Here is a 17,683-nt window from a genome sequence, read left to right as displayed (position 1 = left end):
TAGTATTGACATATTTGTTTGCACGTGCGAAGTGGATGCAGCCAGACGTGAGGACAAAAAAGCACAACACAACTCCTGGGTCATGTCCTCTAATATGCGCTTAATAATTTGTATTCTGCCAAGAAATTGACGTTCCCGCTAGAGTGGCAATACTTCCGTTGTTCAACATCGATAATGCACGCATTCCTGAACAATATCAGGCTGCTAACTCACGTATTCAGACTTTTACACTACGAAATGGAACTGCAGAGTGCACCTTCAAAATCGCCGTGTGCTATCATAGTATTTCGCTGTTGCTGTCCCTCGATATTGCAGAAACAGAAAATATAGCTCAAATATACTGTCTGAATTTCACGTTAATAATACACTGCTCTTTTCTATGGTATGTGACACAGTATGACACATAAATGTGTATATATTTTGCAACAGAAGACCAGCCTACAGGACATACTGATTGAGTGAGTATAACCAAACTGAACTGAAATGGTGATATGAAAATTAATTTAGTTGCGACTAACTAAACAGTGCCAAAATAATTTACCGCCATACCTATAGTGTTTATGACCCACAGCCGTCTCTCAGTGTACTTAAAGTGGGAGGTCAATTATACGCACCCAGAATTGGAATGACTCTTTTTAAGAAGTTTTGTCGAGTTTCGCCACATGAATCATAGGATAGTTATTTTGATTTAACTCCTTACCGTAATAGTCATCTATCTTAGCAGGGTCGAGCCGCTGGCCAGGACTTCCGAGGTGGGACTGCATGTTGCTGATCTTCTCGATTGCAACTTCCCGCGCGACGCCTGTCACCCAACTCGAAGTGTTCAGGGCTGTCCGGAAGGCCTCGCGAATTCTTCGCACCATTGATGTTGCCATCTTCACTGCGTCAATATTTGTCACTGGTTTGCGTGTGTCAAAACGAAAACAGAGTTCTTCGTTAATTTCTGGCATTGAGTTCAATACTTATGCACCAGATATGAACGCTTAAAATATGGCCGAGCAGTGGGTGAAACAGTTTACATGGAATTCCTCGTACTTCACGCATCGCTTCAGGATCATCCATATGCAGTAGAGGCAAACACTACGTATGACCAAGAAGACTCGCGTGATAAAATATCTTTCTGAGTCTCATAGGCTTATTCAGATGCTGCGAAATGAGCATGCTTATATTTTATGACATTGTCGCATGGTACTAAGATTATCATTGAATGAATAGATTATTGCGTATCAACTGTAAGAACGTTCCCAAGGGTAGAGATATTTGCAACAGATATACCTGCAGAAATCCACAGAAGGTAGACACAGAAGAGTTATAATGAGACACATCAAGTGTAGAATTTCTTCGGGGCATAGCATTGCTGGGTATAACTTTTATCACAGGTAGTGCAGTGAAGATTACACATGAAGGAGGAAGGTACCTGCTTATGTTAATTCAATACCCTCTGCTAAATGTGTTTGCTTGCCTTGCATAGGGTTGAGAGTGTACACACATAGTGCAGATGATGGGCTGCTGTGCTTACACCAGGCATTACCAAGTAATGAAACCTAATAGTATTCTTGTAACAATAGTACTTGCACAGTTTGGGTGTTCAATTATAGTAACTAGAACAAATGTTACCCGTGTATATTACCATCTGGAATGTCAAACTGAAAATAACGTTATCATTGTAAAAAAAGAACACGCAATAGAGGACTTCGGAAATGTTGACCAGCTGATGTTTTCGACCATGCACTGACATCGTAGAGTAGATGGGCTTCTTGCGGTTCTTCATGTCAAAAGCTAACCACAGTAACCACTTGGCCACCACGGCACACATATTATAAAAGGAAACAAAGCAGCCTGAGATTTGTCATACGCATCGATAAAGCACCAGTCGGTGCTCAAGTAAGAAACGGAGTGCAAATGCTCTGTTGCAAGAAACATGGAGAGGCTGTCGGTACAGTAGTCCAGAGCAGCGAGGAAAAAAAATAAGTAGAAGGTGTATGGCATTATGGGATTTCAGGGTTATAAGCGAATTTCCATAAAAAACAATGTTTTAGTTGAATCAAATATTTATTTCATTGCCTAATCAGGATAGGAAAACTCTATAGCAAAAAAGCAATAAGTTTTGATCTCCAACCAGACAAAAAAAACTCAAGCTCGCAAAATTTATGACTGAAACAATGCTGCTACGTAGTACCACATATCTGGTAAAAAAACGGAAGTATGGATACTTGCTTCATAGGTAGGGGTAACAGTGCCACTGTAGGGAATGTCACATGTTCCTGCTCTGGGCAAATGAAGCAACTGCTCATTAGCCATTCTACTTCCAGAGTGCTAAGCGCGCTGCCGGAACTTATTATTCTCAGAATCCTTTTAGAATAAAAATGACTTTGACAACTGGTCTGCAAAATATTCATTGCAGAGATCATTTGTTGGAATAATTATCAACAGTGTGATGCATTATTATTTTTGATCGAAGGACAACATTGCAAATGAATTCCTTTTTTTTTGGTCAGGTTGTTCACCCTCACTACCACACACAGTTGCAAAAGAATGTTCTCGCTGATACACAGTTGTATCGCACACTGGGCACCACACTAGAGTACTGCCACAATAGTTACAGTATCTAGTGCAGGGTGATTCAGCATGTGACCCTTATTTCTACATCCTTACCTGGAATTTGGCAAAATAAAGCACATGCATGAAATTCCTGGCCCCGATTGTAATACCTATAAAGTTTCATGTCTGTATATTTAGGATAGTGGATGTAACTTGTGAATCATATTCAAAAGTGTATTCTGCAAATTAAACTCTGCAGGTTTCGAATCTTCGCACGTTGATAATAAATAGTCGTCATCTCTACACTACATCAATTATTTTCATTTAAAAGTTTTGAATTGCGCTTTATTGCATGTGACGACCAGTCTACATAGACGAGCGAGCTGGCATTACACCACCGTAAGCTTAGCGAGCTCTATGCTCATTACGCCTTTCACTGTCTTCACACCTAATTTTTCCTCTTGTCTAGAGCCTCTCGGAAATGTCAGGCTGGCAGACCCAGAAAGCTGTTAGCAGAGTTGAAGACCACAGTCTATGACAAGTGTGTAAAGCTAGTGGCCTATGATTTGGACGCTTATATATTACAGGGAAGTGCTTTGAAAGGAAGCATGTGCTTATCTCGCAATGGGGATGGTTTCTACATCTTGTGCTTTTAACGAGAATGCTTCAGTTGAAGGTATAAAGCACACGAAGGTCTCATTGTTTGCTACAGCACCAACATTTGCAAAAGCAAGAGAGAGAGAGAGAGATAAAGATGCAAGGAAAGACAGGGAGGTTAACCAGATGCACATCCGGTTTGCTACCCTGCACTGGGGAAGGGATGAGGGGAGAAAAGAGGTTGCAGAGAGATGAGAAGGTACACACAATCACGAGCACACTCGGGGAGCACACACAGTCTACAGGCGGTCGCTCAGGTTTGTTGACTTTAAGTAAAGTAGCAGTGCTTTAGTCGCTTTCTGCGCAACTGAGGCAGATGCCCAAGGTCCTAGTATCTTCTGCACACAAAAAGGTCCGGGGTCAAGTTGATTCAAAACCATCCGGAGCTGGCATCGCTGTGTGTCGTAGCAAGCGCAGCTGCACAGGACGTGTTCGATGGTCTCTTCAGCTCCGCAGTAGTTGCATGTAGGAGTGTCTGCCATACCAATGCGAAAGGAGTACACCTTTGTAATTGCAACACCCAACCAAAGGCGGCATAACAGTGTCGCATCGGAGCGGGAAAATTGTGATGGTAGCTTTATCTTGAGCGAAGGATCCAGTTCATAAAATTGACACCTTTGGAAGCTGGTAGACGACCAGAACGTGCGTGTGAGATCTCGAGCCAGCAGATAAAGTTGTCTTGCTGCATCATTCCTTGATAGAGGAATCGGGGCTACACGGGTTCCTTCATGGGCTGAGCGGGCTGCATCATCGGCTAATTGATTTCCGGTAATATCGATATGTCCAGGCAGCCATTGATATATAATATCATGCCCTCGTGCTAGAGCTTCATGATGGCAATGTCTTATTTCTTGTACCAATTGTTCATGACTCCTCCTACGCATGGTAGACTGCAAACTCTGAAGCGCTGCCTTCGAATCACAGAATATGACCCATTTTCCTGGACGTTCTTGAACGAGATATTGTAAAGCAGCCCTTATAGCAGCAAGCTCTGATGCCGTAGGTCTAGCCATATGCGACAACTTAAACTTGATTGTCATTGCTGCAGCCGGAATTACAGCGGCACCTGATGAGCTGCTGGACGAGACGGACCCATCAGTGTATATCTGCGTTTGGTCCAAGTAAAACTCATGTAATACTAGCAGTGTTGCTTGCTTCAATGCTACTCTGGAGTGATTGCTTTTCTCTTTGATACCCGGAATTTCTAGACGTACTTGCGGCTGGTCGAGGCACCACAAAGGACATGCCATTCTCGCAGCTGGCGTATATCCTGATGGAATGCTGTTTAGGTGCTTGGCTATGACGTCTGAAAACGAAGCACGTGGTCTTCCGGAGGGTAGAAGGGCCAAGTGGTGGTCAGGGACACGGCTAGCATGTCGAATGTGCGCTCTGAGGCAATCCAAAACTCTATTTGTCTTGACCGGATGGTCTTTGGCAAGCATGACGTACTTCCAAAGTACATATACTTTGGCAAGCATGATTGTGGCATGAGTAGAAGCGCATCGGGGCAGTCCGAGGCAGATACGCAGTGCCTGACCCTGCAAAGTCTCCAATGAATGAGTATTGGATTTGCAAGTGTTAGTACCGGCAAGTTGTAGCGCAATAGACCCAGAAATAGGGCCCTGTACAGCTGTTGCATGGAGGCCACAGAAGTTCCCCATGCTTTCCCGCACATGAATTTCATTATATGCACAATGGATAGCAGTCTCTTCAAGTACGCACAATGTGGGCTCCACGAAAGACTTCTGTCGATTATTATGCCCAGGAAACGATGCGTCCGTGCATATTTGACACTCTGCCCATTGATGTAAACAGGGTATGGCGTCATTGGTTTGCGTGTAAACGCCATCAACGCGCACTTAATAGTTGCGAAAGCAAAGCAAAGGGCTTTGCAAAAGCAAAGCAGTAATCAAACATATAAAGATAAAACCTGGGACAATTTTCAGTCCATGCTAATCTCTACACTTTTGTGTTCATTTCGTACGTATACCTCGATTTATACAGCGTTCATTAAGCGCCCAGCTTTGACAGTTCTTCGTTTGCAATCGTCCTGTGGTGTTCTTCAGCAGCATCTTTAGTGGCGGAACAGCGCCGCAGCAATTTTGTAGCTCCTTGTCGATCTTGGCATCAACTTCGAATATAAAGCTTCCTTTGCGCTTACGGTGAAACTGAGTTTTTTTTTATTGCAAAGAGTTTATTGGCGAACTTCGGTGACTTTGAGCGTATCTATTTATCTATCTATCTATCTATCTATCTATCTATCTATCATCTATCTATCTATCTATCTATCTATCTATCTATCTATCTATCTATCTATCTATCTATCTAGCCGCCTGCGACATATAGTTCTCCTGGCCATTTCGATAATGATATCAATACCAAGTTTTGTATGCTATTACATGACTGTGCAAAGAGCACAAGTCACTAGTCATACCATGAAAATCACGATATGTATGTCGTGAATGCCATGATTTGCATTTCATGGTCTTGCTGCTTTTGTGGTGGTTTCGTTCACATGACATGTTGCAAAACTGGTATGGTATGACATGCTTCATGGCGATTACAAGGGACAGACATTAACATGAAATACATGTCATGTGGGTCATGTAAAAACATAACTACATGCCACTCTTATGATGCGCTGGCGGGCTTTTTGTTAGCTTCACATATGCAAAATTTGCTATCACGCGACGGGAATATACGACGATCGTAAATGATACGTCCAAACATAATAATCATGATATGCGTGTGATGTAAAGCATGACTACAAGCTACGCTCATAGCACGGTAGCGGCCGTTTCGCTAACTCCACTTATAGCAAATATATATTCAGGTGATGGCAATAGATGACGAAAGTAAATGACACGTCCAAATATTATCATCATAACATGTATGGAAGCCATGTAAGGCCTATATACATCTGCCTCGTAACGTTGGGCTGATTTTAAAGTGACATATCAACCATTTTCATTTGCACTTCGCATATCATCGATTCGCACTGTACGTGGAATGTGTCAATTTTTTTATCTCCGGATTTACGGCTTTGCGCGAGGTTCACGATAAGCTGTACCCAGGCTTATGGCAACGACTTCAGCTATCACAAGTAATAAATAATACAGAGGGCATTAGCTTTCAGGGTGGATATGTACCACTGTAGGCGTCAACATGGTTGCATTACCGTCAAACGGTTGTACAGCAGCCAAACACAAATATACATTGTAAAAGTTCTCATACACAAATACACAATAAACTATGAACTACATCTCTAAAGATATGTATTGCTCGATAGCTGACTCGATAGCTGACTCGATAGCTGACTATGAAAACTCGATAGCTGACTATGAAAAGTCGCAACTTGGCGAATTTGATAAGACACCATTGAATATAAAAACAGCACTGCAGTCTTAGAATGACGACATTAACACACAAATCTCTGTGTAATATTTTCGTCAGTCTTTGTCTGTAGAGCTGCCCCACCGCGGTGGTCCAGTGGGTAAAGTACTTGGCTGCTGATCCGCATGTCATGGGTTCAAATCCCGGCAGTGGCGGCTGCATTTCCGATGGAGGCGGAAATGTTACAGGCCCGTGTGCTCTGATTTCGGAGCACGTTAAAGAACCCCAGAAGGTCGAAATTTCTGGAGCCCTCCACTACGGCGTCTCTCATAATCATATGGTGGTTTTCAGACGTTAAACCCCACATATCAATCAATTGTATGTAGCGCTGGTCTGGTATTCAATTCTGCCAGATGTGCGCTGTGATCCGGAACACTGCGAGGGTGTCGCGAGTACTGAGAGACCCAAATCTGTAATTCCAAACAAGGTGATTAAAGTATACGCCATCGGAATTGAGCTCTAGGCAAAGTAAGGAAAAAACACATTTTTTTTGTTTTTGAAGTGTTGTGAATCGGTATCGTGTGTGAGTCACCTTGCAGTCTATATGTATACATCAACGGGCTTATTTTAGCTTCGCCAACTCACAGTTATTTGTTCTAATGTGATGCTTTTTTTGTTGCAGTGATTGTATTTTAGTCAGAATTGCAATCTAGCCTCGAACAGAATTTTTGAAAACAATTTGGGAACCATATTCTGGCCTAAAACGGATTTTCCGCGGGTCCGCGTCGAGCATACGTCAGACAGTGTACCAGCCTTCCAGAATCTGGCGCCACACTCGTCTAATAATTGTGTATGGCACTTTGAATCCACCACTCGATATTTCAATGGGAAGCGAGCGCTGCCCAGGTGGCACGCCTACCCTTACTCTATACGCGCATACATTTCACACGATGCGCTGCTCTGGCGAGTTGCCTGCGAACCAGCTAGTAGGACAGAGCCACCATGAGGTGTACTGTAACGTTTACTCGCGTTTGAAGCTTATTGCCGCTTTTCCGTTCCGATTTCTAGATTTCTCAACTTATCAGCGCATTCTCGAAAAGCTCTGATTTGTACCTCGAATATTGTCGCTAAAAGCAAAATAATGCAACATGTTTTTCTATGTTACTGTATGATGGCCTTCTGTTGTCTACTTACGAGATTTTAAGAAAAATCGAAGATGTGGTTTTTTATTATTCACATTTCAGTGGAGTACACTTTTGCCAATATGAGAAATTTTAGGCAATATATAAAAATTTACATTTGCCCTGCGGCAACAATAATTTATGTACCTAATGAACACACTATATCTTTAAAACGTGTCAAGTTTTAAAACGCTGCTTGCATTACTTTCGGAGAAAAAAAATTGGGGAATACGTAACTTCTTTTAAACTGTCGCAAAAGTAGACATTTTTAAAAGCTATTTTCTTCAGGTCTACAAACTTGAAACCGTACGAATTCATTCTTACTTAGACATGAATTTCAGGTAAAAAATATCTTCCTTGAAACAAGAATATTTTTCTTTTTATAGCATCTGCAGTTTTCGAAAATGACAGGTGACGAAATAGGTGCCTCCGTGTTGGTGAAGTTTGATATTTTTTGTCTTGTAAGTTATGCCGTTAATCATGAAACGAAGTTGACTTTCGGGCTACCTGGTGAGAGGTGCATGAAATACAAAATACTCAATAAAATCTAAAATATCAACTTTTGGGCCCGTGTCGATCTCTCGTGGAATCACCCAGTTACTAACTGTTTACTAACATAGGTAGTAAACAGGTCGCAAGGAGTTAGTAACGGCTGCAGCTAGTTACTGCTTACTCTCGTAGGTAGTAAAAATGTTGCAAAAGGGTAGTAATGGTTCGAGAAATGTTGTAAGCACTGCAGTTACTACCTGTTTGCTTGCAGTTGCTACCATTTTACTAACTTTTTTCCAAGAGTGAAGAGACAGCAGTGCTGCGTGCAGTAATTACAACCACGCATCTACCCAATTATGAAAAGTAGCCGGGAGTCTTCGCGTTCCTTCTTATCGGTGGCTGTCTTTCTGCCATCTCGGCATCCGCGGCCCAGGCAGGCTCGTCGATCGCAACAACGTGCACCCAAATCTGAGCACACGAGCCTACATAATTTCCGAGAAACGCAGCCGCCGCAGCCAGGATTCGATCCTGTGACCGGCGGGTCAGCAGCCGAGTACCGAAGCCACTAGACCACCGCGGCGGGGCCAGTCTTACTTTAGCTTTTCAAAAAATTTGTTCGTCTATGTATTTGTGGGATGCGTCTGACTCACTCCAGCGTTTTTTTCGTCAGCAAGAGAATGAAGCGTTTATTCTGTGACAAACTCACGCAAATCACAAGCTTTGTGTACGTGTAGCCTCTAAAACACCCAGCTTGGGGCAGTTAGTATTCAAGCATCTGCATGGTGAAATTGTAAGAAATGCAATGCTACTGGTTCCTAATATTTAAATTGACCAGGCATCAGTAGTAATACAGAGAAGTGAAAGATGGGGGAACAGAATGTTGTACATTGCAAGGGCTGCCGAAATTACGCAATCACGAATGGATATGAAAGCATTACTAATGCGCAGATGGAGTGAACGTGCAATGTATCGCATATTTATCTATTCAACCTCTATCCTGTTGCTGCCGACATGAGAATATTGCCACGTTCCATTTCACAAGTTTTTGTTATCGTTCCGAAACAACACACGATTCTCGGCGCAAACCGCGCCTGCAGGTTTCTAGAAGGTTCCGGACTGTAGTAGATCATTTCGATAAGATCACGCCCACTGTGCGAACGGTACAGATTGTTCTGGAACCTACGCCACCGCCAGCGATAACGCTAGAACATTCGACGGCAAGGGTATAAATGCCGACGCGCTTCGCCGCTTGTCAGTTGTTGATCGAAGGCCGACGCTGCGTTCGCCGCTATCAGTCCGAGACTGCTATCTGTGCAAGACTGCTGCTGTAATTAGACTTTCCCTTTACCGGGCACAGGTTCGCCCAAATAAACAGTTAAATCCCAACACGAAGTTTTCTGTCTTTGGCCACGTCACGACCCCGTGACATCTGGTGGAGGTGCTGCTTCGTTCATGTACCGGACGCCCCCGTCAAGCCGTGAACCCAGCCCCCTTCGCGGAGAAGACACCGACGCCAACCAAGAGCAGCGAACGAGCCGCCGACAGCAAGGTCTCCCACCGGAGTACGGCCTGCTACAAGACAAGGCGCGGAAGACCAAGACCATGACCTCGACTGCAGCGACAATGACAACCGGAGCATCCCAGCCCGCGATCGTCATTCATCAACCCAGGGAACCACCAACGTTCCATGGCTCATCGTTTGAAGACCCGGAAACCTGGCTAGAAACATACGACCGTGTGGCCGCCCTCAACCACTGGGACAACGAAGAAAAGCTCCGTCGTGTGTACTTCTACCTGGAAGACACCGCAAGGACCTGGCTAGAGAATCGGGAGTCCACGCTCCGAACGTGGGATGTATTCTGCGGCGCATTTCTTCAAACGTTCGCAAGCGTCGCTCGCAAAGAGAGGGCCGCTGCTCTACTCGAGACCCGGGTTCAGCTACCAAACGAAAAGGTTGGAATTTTCACAGAGGAGATGACCCGCCTATTCCGTCACGCTGACCCAGACATGCCTGAGGAAAAGAAAGTTCGTTTCCTCATGCGAGGGGTCAAACAGGAGCTCTTCGCGGGACTAATGAGGAATCCACCGAACACCGTCCAAGAATTTGTATCCGAGGCGACCACCATCGAAAAAACGCTGGACATGCGCACCAGACAGTATAATCGTCGCCTGACTCCAGAATGCGCTGCTGCTCAAGCCAGTGACTCCGACGACCTGCGTGAAGCGATCCGAGCGATCGTGCGGGAAGAGCTGCGCAAACTGTTGCCTTCGGCGCAGCCTCAAGTGGATTCGATCGCCGACATTGTGCGAGAAGAAGTCCGGCAATCGCTTCGAATTCCCGAAACACCGCCGCCCGAGCCAGAAACTATGAGCTACGCCGCTGCAGTGCGCCACAACGCTCCTCCCCGTCCACGCCAAAACGCCGCCCCGTCACACTTCCGTCGCCAGACGCCACCGCCGCCACCACCCCAACCGACGTTCTACCGTTCCCCAGCGGGCCAGCGCAGTGCACCGAGAAAAACGGACGTTTGGCGTGCACCTGACAACCGCCCGCTATGCTACCACTGCGGCGAGGCCGGGCACACATACCGCCGTTGCCAGTACCGACAGATGGGACTGCGTGGCTTCGCCGTCAATGCACCGCGTCCGCAGCCAGGAGATCGGCCACGTGACATCGCCGACTACCTGGCAGGAACTCAATGGACACCACGAAGTCCTTCCCGTTCGCCGTCGCCCAGCGGCCGCATGTCACCGCACCCCCGGCAGTACTCTGGCCCAACGCGGGGCCGGTCTCCTAGCCCGTATCCGGGAAACTAAGGGCAGCAACCGATGGAGGTGCGGTTGCTGTGCGACGAACTACCGAAGACCCTCCGACGACGACGCCGACGCGACGGAGCTTTTTGAACACAACCCCAACCAGGAAAAGCCCTGAAGGCAAAAGCTCACTTACCGAAGGTGGCCGGACGACGCAACATGGAAGCAGCGGAACAAGCCGACGCAGCCGTGACCCGACGCCACGCCCTAACTGTAATTCGAGACGGCGAACTAGCGACCTCGACGTTCTTATCGACGGCCACAGTGTGACTGCTCTCGTCGATACTGGAGCCGACTATTCTGTCATCAGTGGGTCGTTCGCCGCGAAGTTAAAGAAAGTTAGGACAGCTTGGAAAGGCCCTGAAATCCGCACAGCCGGAGGTCATCTCGTAACGCCTGCAGGAATCTGCACAGCGAGAGTCACCATTAACAGCCGTATTTATCCTACAGACTTCGTAGTCCTACAGCGTTGCTCGAGAGATGTCATCCTTGGCATGGACTTCTTATGCCTCCATGGTGCTGTCATCAACCTAAAAACAAGGTCGATAACGTTATCCACAGAAGAAGCACTACCGCCGCGCACGCCGTCAGGACACCATGCCTTGAATGTGCTGGAAGAACAAGTCACCATTCCGCCTCGCTCAAGCGTCATTATTTCAGTCGGCGCTCCTAAATCACCTGACTTGGAAGGCGTCGTTGAAGGCAGTCAGCATCTGTTGGTCACCCGTAATATTTGCGTCGCAAGAGGAATTGCAGAGCTGCGGGGAGGCAAAGCAACGGTTATGCTCACGAATTTCAGCAATGAGTACAAACATGTGAACAAAGGAACAACGGTCGCATACATCGAAGAAATTGTCGAAGCCACCAGTGCTTTCGCCCTCGCCGATTCTGCGGAACCTGCTCAGAGGAACCAAGCTCCTCCCATAGCTTTCGACGTCAATCCCAGACTTCCAAACGATAAGCAAGAACAGCTCAAGGCCCTGCTCCTGCAATACGAAGATTGCTTTTCGTCGTCATCGAAAATTCGGCAGACCCCAATCACGAAACATCGAATCATAACCGAAGAAAATGCCAGACCACTCCGTCAGAGTCCGTACAGGGTTTCGACGCGAGAACGTGAGGCAATGAAGAGACAAGTTGATGAAATGCTGCGAGATGACATTATCCAGCCGTCCAAGAGTCCGTGGGCATCCCCCGTGGTGTTAGTGAAGAAAAAGGATGGGACCCTACGTTTCTGCGTCGATTATCGCCGCCTGAACAAAATCACAAGAAAGGACGTGTATCCTCTCCCACGAATAGACGACGCCCTTGATCGGCTCCATAACGCCAAGTACTTCTCGTCAATGGACCTCAAGACTGGCTATTGGCAAATCGAAGTCGACGAAAGAGACCGAGAGAAGACGGCGTTTATAACACCGGACGGCCTCTTCGAGTTTAAGGTGATGCCCTTCGGCCTTTGCTCAGCGCCTGCAACTTTTCAACGCGTTATGGATACAGTACTGGCAGGATTGAAGTGGCAGACTTGCCTTGTGTACTTGGACGACGTCGTCGTGTTTTCCTCGAGTTTCGACGAGCATCTTCGGCGCCTTGAAGCTGTACTTCAAGCCATCAAGACGTCCGGACTCACACTGAAGCCAGAAAAGTGCAGATTTGCGTATGAGGAGCTCTTGTTTCTTGGGCACGTTATCAGCAAGTCTGGAGTTCGTCCCGATCCACGGAAAACAGCCGCCATCGCCGATTTCCCGCCGCCCACTGACAAGAAGGCCGTGCGCCGATTTCTGGGCCTGTGCGCCTATTATAGGCGGTTCGTGAAAAACTTCGCCCGCATCGCCGATCCTCTCACTAACCTTACCAAGGCCGACTCGGAGTTCAAGTGGGAAACGCCACAGGAACACGCTTTCCAGGAGCTTAAACATCGCCTCCAGACGCCTCCGTTACTTGCCCATTTCGACGAATTCGCCGAGACAGAAATACATACTGACGCAAGCAGCGTAGGTCTTGGCGCCGTTCTTGTGCAGAGGGCTGACGGACTTGAAAGGGTTATTAGTTACGCCAGCCGATCGCTATCCAAAGCAGAAGCAAATTATTCCACAACAGAAAAGGAGTGCCTCGCCATCATCTGGGCTACGTCGAAATTTCGCCCCTACCTCTACGGCAGGCCCTTCAAAGTTGTGAGCGACCACCACGCCTTGTGTTGGCTAGCCACCTTGAAGGACCCTTCAGGTCGCCTCGCACGATGGAGCCTGAGACTTCAAGAATATGACATTACTGTCATTTACAAGTCCGGCAAAAAACACTCCGACGCTGACTGTCTCTCTCGTGCGCCTGTCGACCAACCGCTACCCGACGACTCGGATGACGACTACTTCTTGGGAACGATAACTACCGACGACTTCGCTGAACGACAGCGGGCCGACCCGGAACTTAAAGCCCTAATAGAATACCTCGAAGGCAGGTCCACCGAAGTCCCGAAGGTATTCAAGCGCGCACTTGCGTCGTTCTTTCTACGAAACGGTCTTCTACAAAAGAAAAACTTTTCACCGCTTCGAGCTAAGTACCTCCTTGTGGTGCCTTCAGCTCTGCGACCAGAACTCCTGCAGGCCCTGCACGACGATCCGACGGCAGGGCACCTCGGTGTTTCCCGCACGCTCGCGAGGATACAAGAAAGGTACTACTGGCCACGTCTTACCACCGACGTCACTCGTTATGTGAGGACATGCCGGGACTGTCAGCGACGCAAGACACCGCCGACAAGGCCAGCGGGACTTCTGCAGCCAATTGATCCACCTTGCCGACCTTTCCAGCAGATTGGTATGGACCTACTGGGGCCGTTCCCGACGTCGGCTTTCGGAAACAAGTGGATCGTGGTAGCTACCGACTACCTCACCCGCTACGCCGAGACAAAAGCCCTGCCAAAAGGCAGTGCATCCGAGGTAGCTAAGTTTTTCGTCGAAAATATCGTCCTACGTCACGGCGCCCCGGAGGTCCTTATCACCGACAGAGGAACGGCATTCACTGCCGACTTAACTCAAGCGATCTTGGCATACAGCCAAACAAACCACCGCCGGACGACAGTGTACCACCCACAGACCAACGGCCTCACCGAGCGGCTTAACAAGACGATCGCCGACATGCTGTCAATGTACGTCGATGTCGAACACAAGACGTGGGACACCATTCTTCCGTATGTGACCTTCGCATACAACACGGCGGTGCAGGAGACGACGCAGATATCTCCATACAAATTGGTCTACGGAAGGAGCCCGGCAACGACGCTCGATGCCATGTTACCCAACGTCACCGACGAAGAAAACCTCGATGTGAGCGAGTACCTTCAACGCGCCGAAGAAGCCCGACAACTTGCGCGTCTTCGTATCAAGAATCAACAGACGACCGACAGCCACCGTTACAACCTTCGACGACGCTTCGTGGAATACCAGCCCGGTGAACGTGTTTGGGTGTGGACGCCGATACGCCGACGTGGACTAAGTGAAAAGCTTCTGCGACGGTACTTCGGACCGTACAAGGTGGTTCGACGTCTCCGTCCACTTGATTACGAGGTTGTCCCCGACGGCATCACGAACTCTCAACGACGCCGATCGCGACCTGAAGTCGTCCATGTCGCGCGCCTCAAGCCGTTTCATGCACGTTAACAAACTGAAACAGTGTTTTTTTGTATTATTGTTGTATTGTAATTTATTCATTGTACTTTCTTGCATTATTATTGTACCTTCATCTTTAGTTAAAGCATCGGGACGATGCCTTTTTTCAGAGGGGGGCAATGCCACGTTCCATTTCACAAGTTTTTGTTATCGTTCCGAAACAACACACGATTCTCGGCGCAAACCGCGCCTGCAGGTTTCTAGAAGGTTCCGGACTGTAGTAGATCATTTCGATAAGATCACGCCCACTGTGCGAACGGTACAGATTGTTCTGGAACCTACGCCACCGCCAGCGATAACGCTAGAACATTCGACGGCAAGGGTATAAATGCCGACGCGCTTCGCCGCTTGTCAGTTGTTGATCGAAGGCCGACGCTGCGTTCGCCGCTATCAGTCCGAGACTGCTAGCTGTGCAAGACTGCTGCTGTAATTAGACTTTCCCTTTACCGGGCACAGGTTCGCCCAAATAAACAGTTAAATCCCAACACGAAGTTTTCTGTCTTTGGCCACGTCACGACCCCGTGACAATATCTGCTTGCGCAATCACGGTTGCCTTAATATTGCATCCTCTTTCCTCGAGTAATACGAAACACGCATAATTACACTATATATATATATATATATATATATATATATATATATATATATATATATATATATATATATATATATATATAAAACCGCAAGAAGTTTAGGGTTTAGGGGTACAATAAGAACAAACAAAACCGCTACTGCCAGAAGAAAATAGGATGGCCGGTAGGAGAGCTAATGTGTTGTTGACAGAACTGCCGATTAAAAGGTATTACATTGTGTTGAGGGCGCTTGTCCACAATACTGAGGTATGACAATTAACACGAAACATTGCCACTAATGACCCCGCCTTCACAGTCAGTCTGACACTTTCCGATATGCTGGAAAGTAGTCAGAGTAATTGCTTTCTTATGGTGGTTGCTCATAAGAAATAAACATGTCCTGCTTTGGTATTTCTTTTAGTTGTTGCTCTTGCGTGACAGCACAATTATATTGAAGACCTAAATTTTTTAAATAAAAAGTTTTTAGTGATTCTGTAGTTCTTTCTATCGTGTCATTCTTCTTAGTTTCTCATATACGAGTTTACATAATCACGTCTCGAAAGCAGCAGAACAAAGGAGCACACCTACCGTGATGCAAGTAAGGGGCCGCAAATGCGAGCTTCATCACTTTTTGGACGTCCGTGTAGCAAGTGTCGGTTAAAGCATCGTCGTTCAGAAAGAACGTCGGATTCGCAAACGGCACCAGCTGTCTGAACAGGCTCCATGCAATCAGGAAGCGAATCCCTCCTGCGTTTACAGTTTCGAACAGTCCCGCGACAGTGTAGAGTGGGTGCGCTGTGTACATAATCGAGTCGCCACCCAGGTAGGAATTGTTGGTGTGTTTGGCAAAAGCGGAGGCCCATTCCACTGAAAGCCGCAAGAAGACAAGCGTACAGTATGGCAGTTGCTATGAAAACCAGTGGTACTCACGAAAAGACAAAACACGCAAGAACTTGCGTCACGAGTTCTCTCTGTTGCCAAAATCAGGTATGCAGCTGTTTCTATTTCTTAATGCGCTTCAACAGAATAACACGCTCGTGTATAAACGTCTGAGTTCCAGTCATGCTCTGTAGACTTTGCATCGCTCAGCCTAGAGCACCGACTTCATCGACAGTAAAGGTTCAATTTCTCGTCGTCGATTGTGATTTTTAAGCGTTTGCAGATGCCACCCACCAAACGTGGCGCGAGTTTCAATTACACGTAGGAGTTGTAAGAAATCAGCATTGCTATTTTTCGGGGCATGTCGGTAAACGGAAACGTAAAAAAACATATTGAGGGCTAAGAAACAAGGAAGTATGGGAGACGAAAAGACAATGCGCAATGTGTTGTCGTCACCCTTACGTTCCTGGTCACTAGCTCTGGATGTTTTCAAAGTAGGTGCTGAGAGATTTGCACGTACCTCCGGTTATGTACGGAGCTGTCAGCTGCCCCATGTCTTGTATTGATCCAACCACAACCGGGGAATAGGTGGCACTATTGCTGAGGGCAATGCTGTCAACTACAATATACAAGAAACACATTTCCTTCTAAACAGAAGACATTCGTGTCATAGTTTAAACAGTTAAGAATGCATCGATAAAATTGGTGCATTATTCAATATATTTGTGTCATTTCTTATCTTACTACAGTAAACATCTGTCAATTCATCGTCCAAACATCCCATGATTCGGATGTGTTCTGTTGTACTGGGAAGAACATACGCTGTCTAATGACACCGAACTGTCGCTAATGCGGTCGTTTTTGGCTGTAACTCACCTAACTCGGACAAACCTCGGAGTGCAACGAGCACGAAGTGCCGTACGTGTGACGCGCAAGGCAGCCAAGGCAGCTTATTGAAATGGGGGCCTTCAGAATAGCGTCGTCATTATTCGTGATTGCTTTTGCGAGCAGAGCATCTTTAATGGCATATGCGATGCTCAGCCGTCCAAAGTCAACTTTTGCCGTAGGTTGCACGCACGTCTTTTTAACAGCATGGATGCTACGACGTGTCTTTAGTGACCACGGTTTTGTCCACAGTGGATGCTTGAATGATTTGCGCTGTTTGGACTTAGTATAACGCGCGCGTTGTCGCCAAACTCAAACGTAGAGATGGTGAATATGATAACCTTCATCCGTGCTCCAATGAAGAAAACTCATTTTTTACGCACGTGCCGCACGCAGAATTTCGCGCGTGTTCTTGCCGCTAGTAAATTTGTCTTCGAGAGCCGAGTGAGCATGCACATGCAGCACATTTGGGAGGTTATTGTTATTCTTATACATCTAACTGGCAAGTGTACAGCCATGTCACTTTTAATTAAATGGTCAGTCTTCTGCTGTAACAAATTACTAAAACTGTGGCACCAGAAACAAGTAAACACTGACTATTCTTGTCGCAAATGTCACCGGGGTGCTTGCTTGATGGCAGCAGCATGCATGTGGTCTCTTAATTATTGCG

General features: G+C 46.7%; 1 protein-coding gene across 17 annotated transcripts in view; it reads right to left on the bottom strand.

The window, feature by feature from the left end:
- LOC119171733 (neprilysin-2) overlaps positions 1-17,683 on the bottom strand; it is a 126,908-nt gene that overhangs the window by 51,814 nt on the left and 57,411 nt on the right. For 13 of the 17 annotated variants that reach the window (XR_012894352.1, XM_075890185.1, XM_075890184.1 and 10 more), the window contains 3 exons: positions 16,649-16,747; positions 15,838-16,116; positions 701-898 (listed from right to left, as the gene is read on the bottom strand). Coding sequence is in view for 16 of the 17 variants with exons in the window: in XM_075890185.1 (XP_075746300.1) it covers positions 701-898; positions 15,838-16,116; positions 16,649-16,747 (576 nt within the window). In the remaining variant the exon portion in view is untranslated. The remainder of the gene's footprint in view (positions 1-700; positions 899-15,837; positions 16,117-16,648; positions 16,748-17,683) is intronic. The other 4 variants (XM_075890171.1, XM_075890175.1, XM_075890176.1 and 1 more) reach the window with 4 other exon arrangements.

Source organism: Rhipicephalus microplus, chromosome 3 (assembly GCF_043290135.1).
Source record: "Rhipicephalus microplus isolate Deutch F79 chromosome 3, USDA_Rmic, whole genome shotgun sequence".
Lineage (NCBI taxonomy): Eukaryota > Metazoa > Arthropoda > Arachnida > Ixodida > Ixodidae > Rhipicephalus > Rhipicephalus microplus.
The sequence above is the reverse complement of the archived record's forward strand: the minus strand, read 5'-3'. Positions and strand labels throughout refer to the sequence as shown.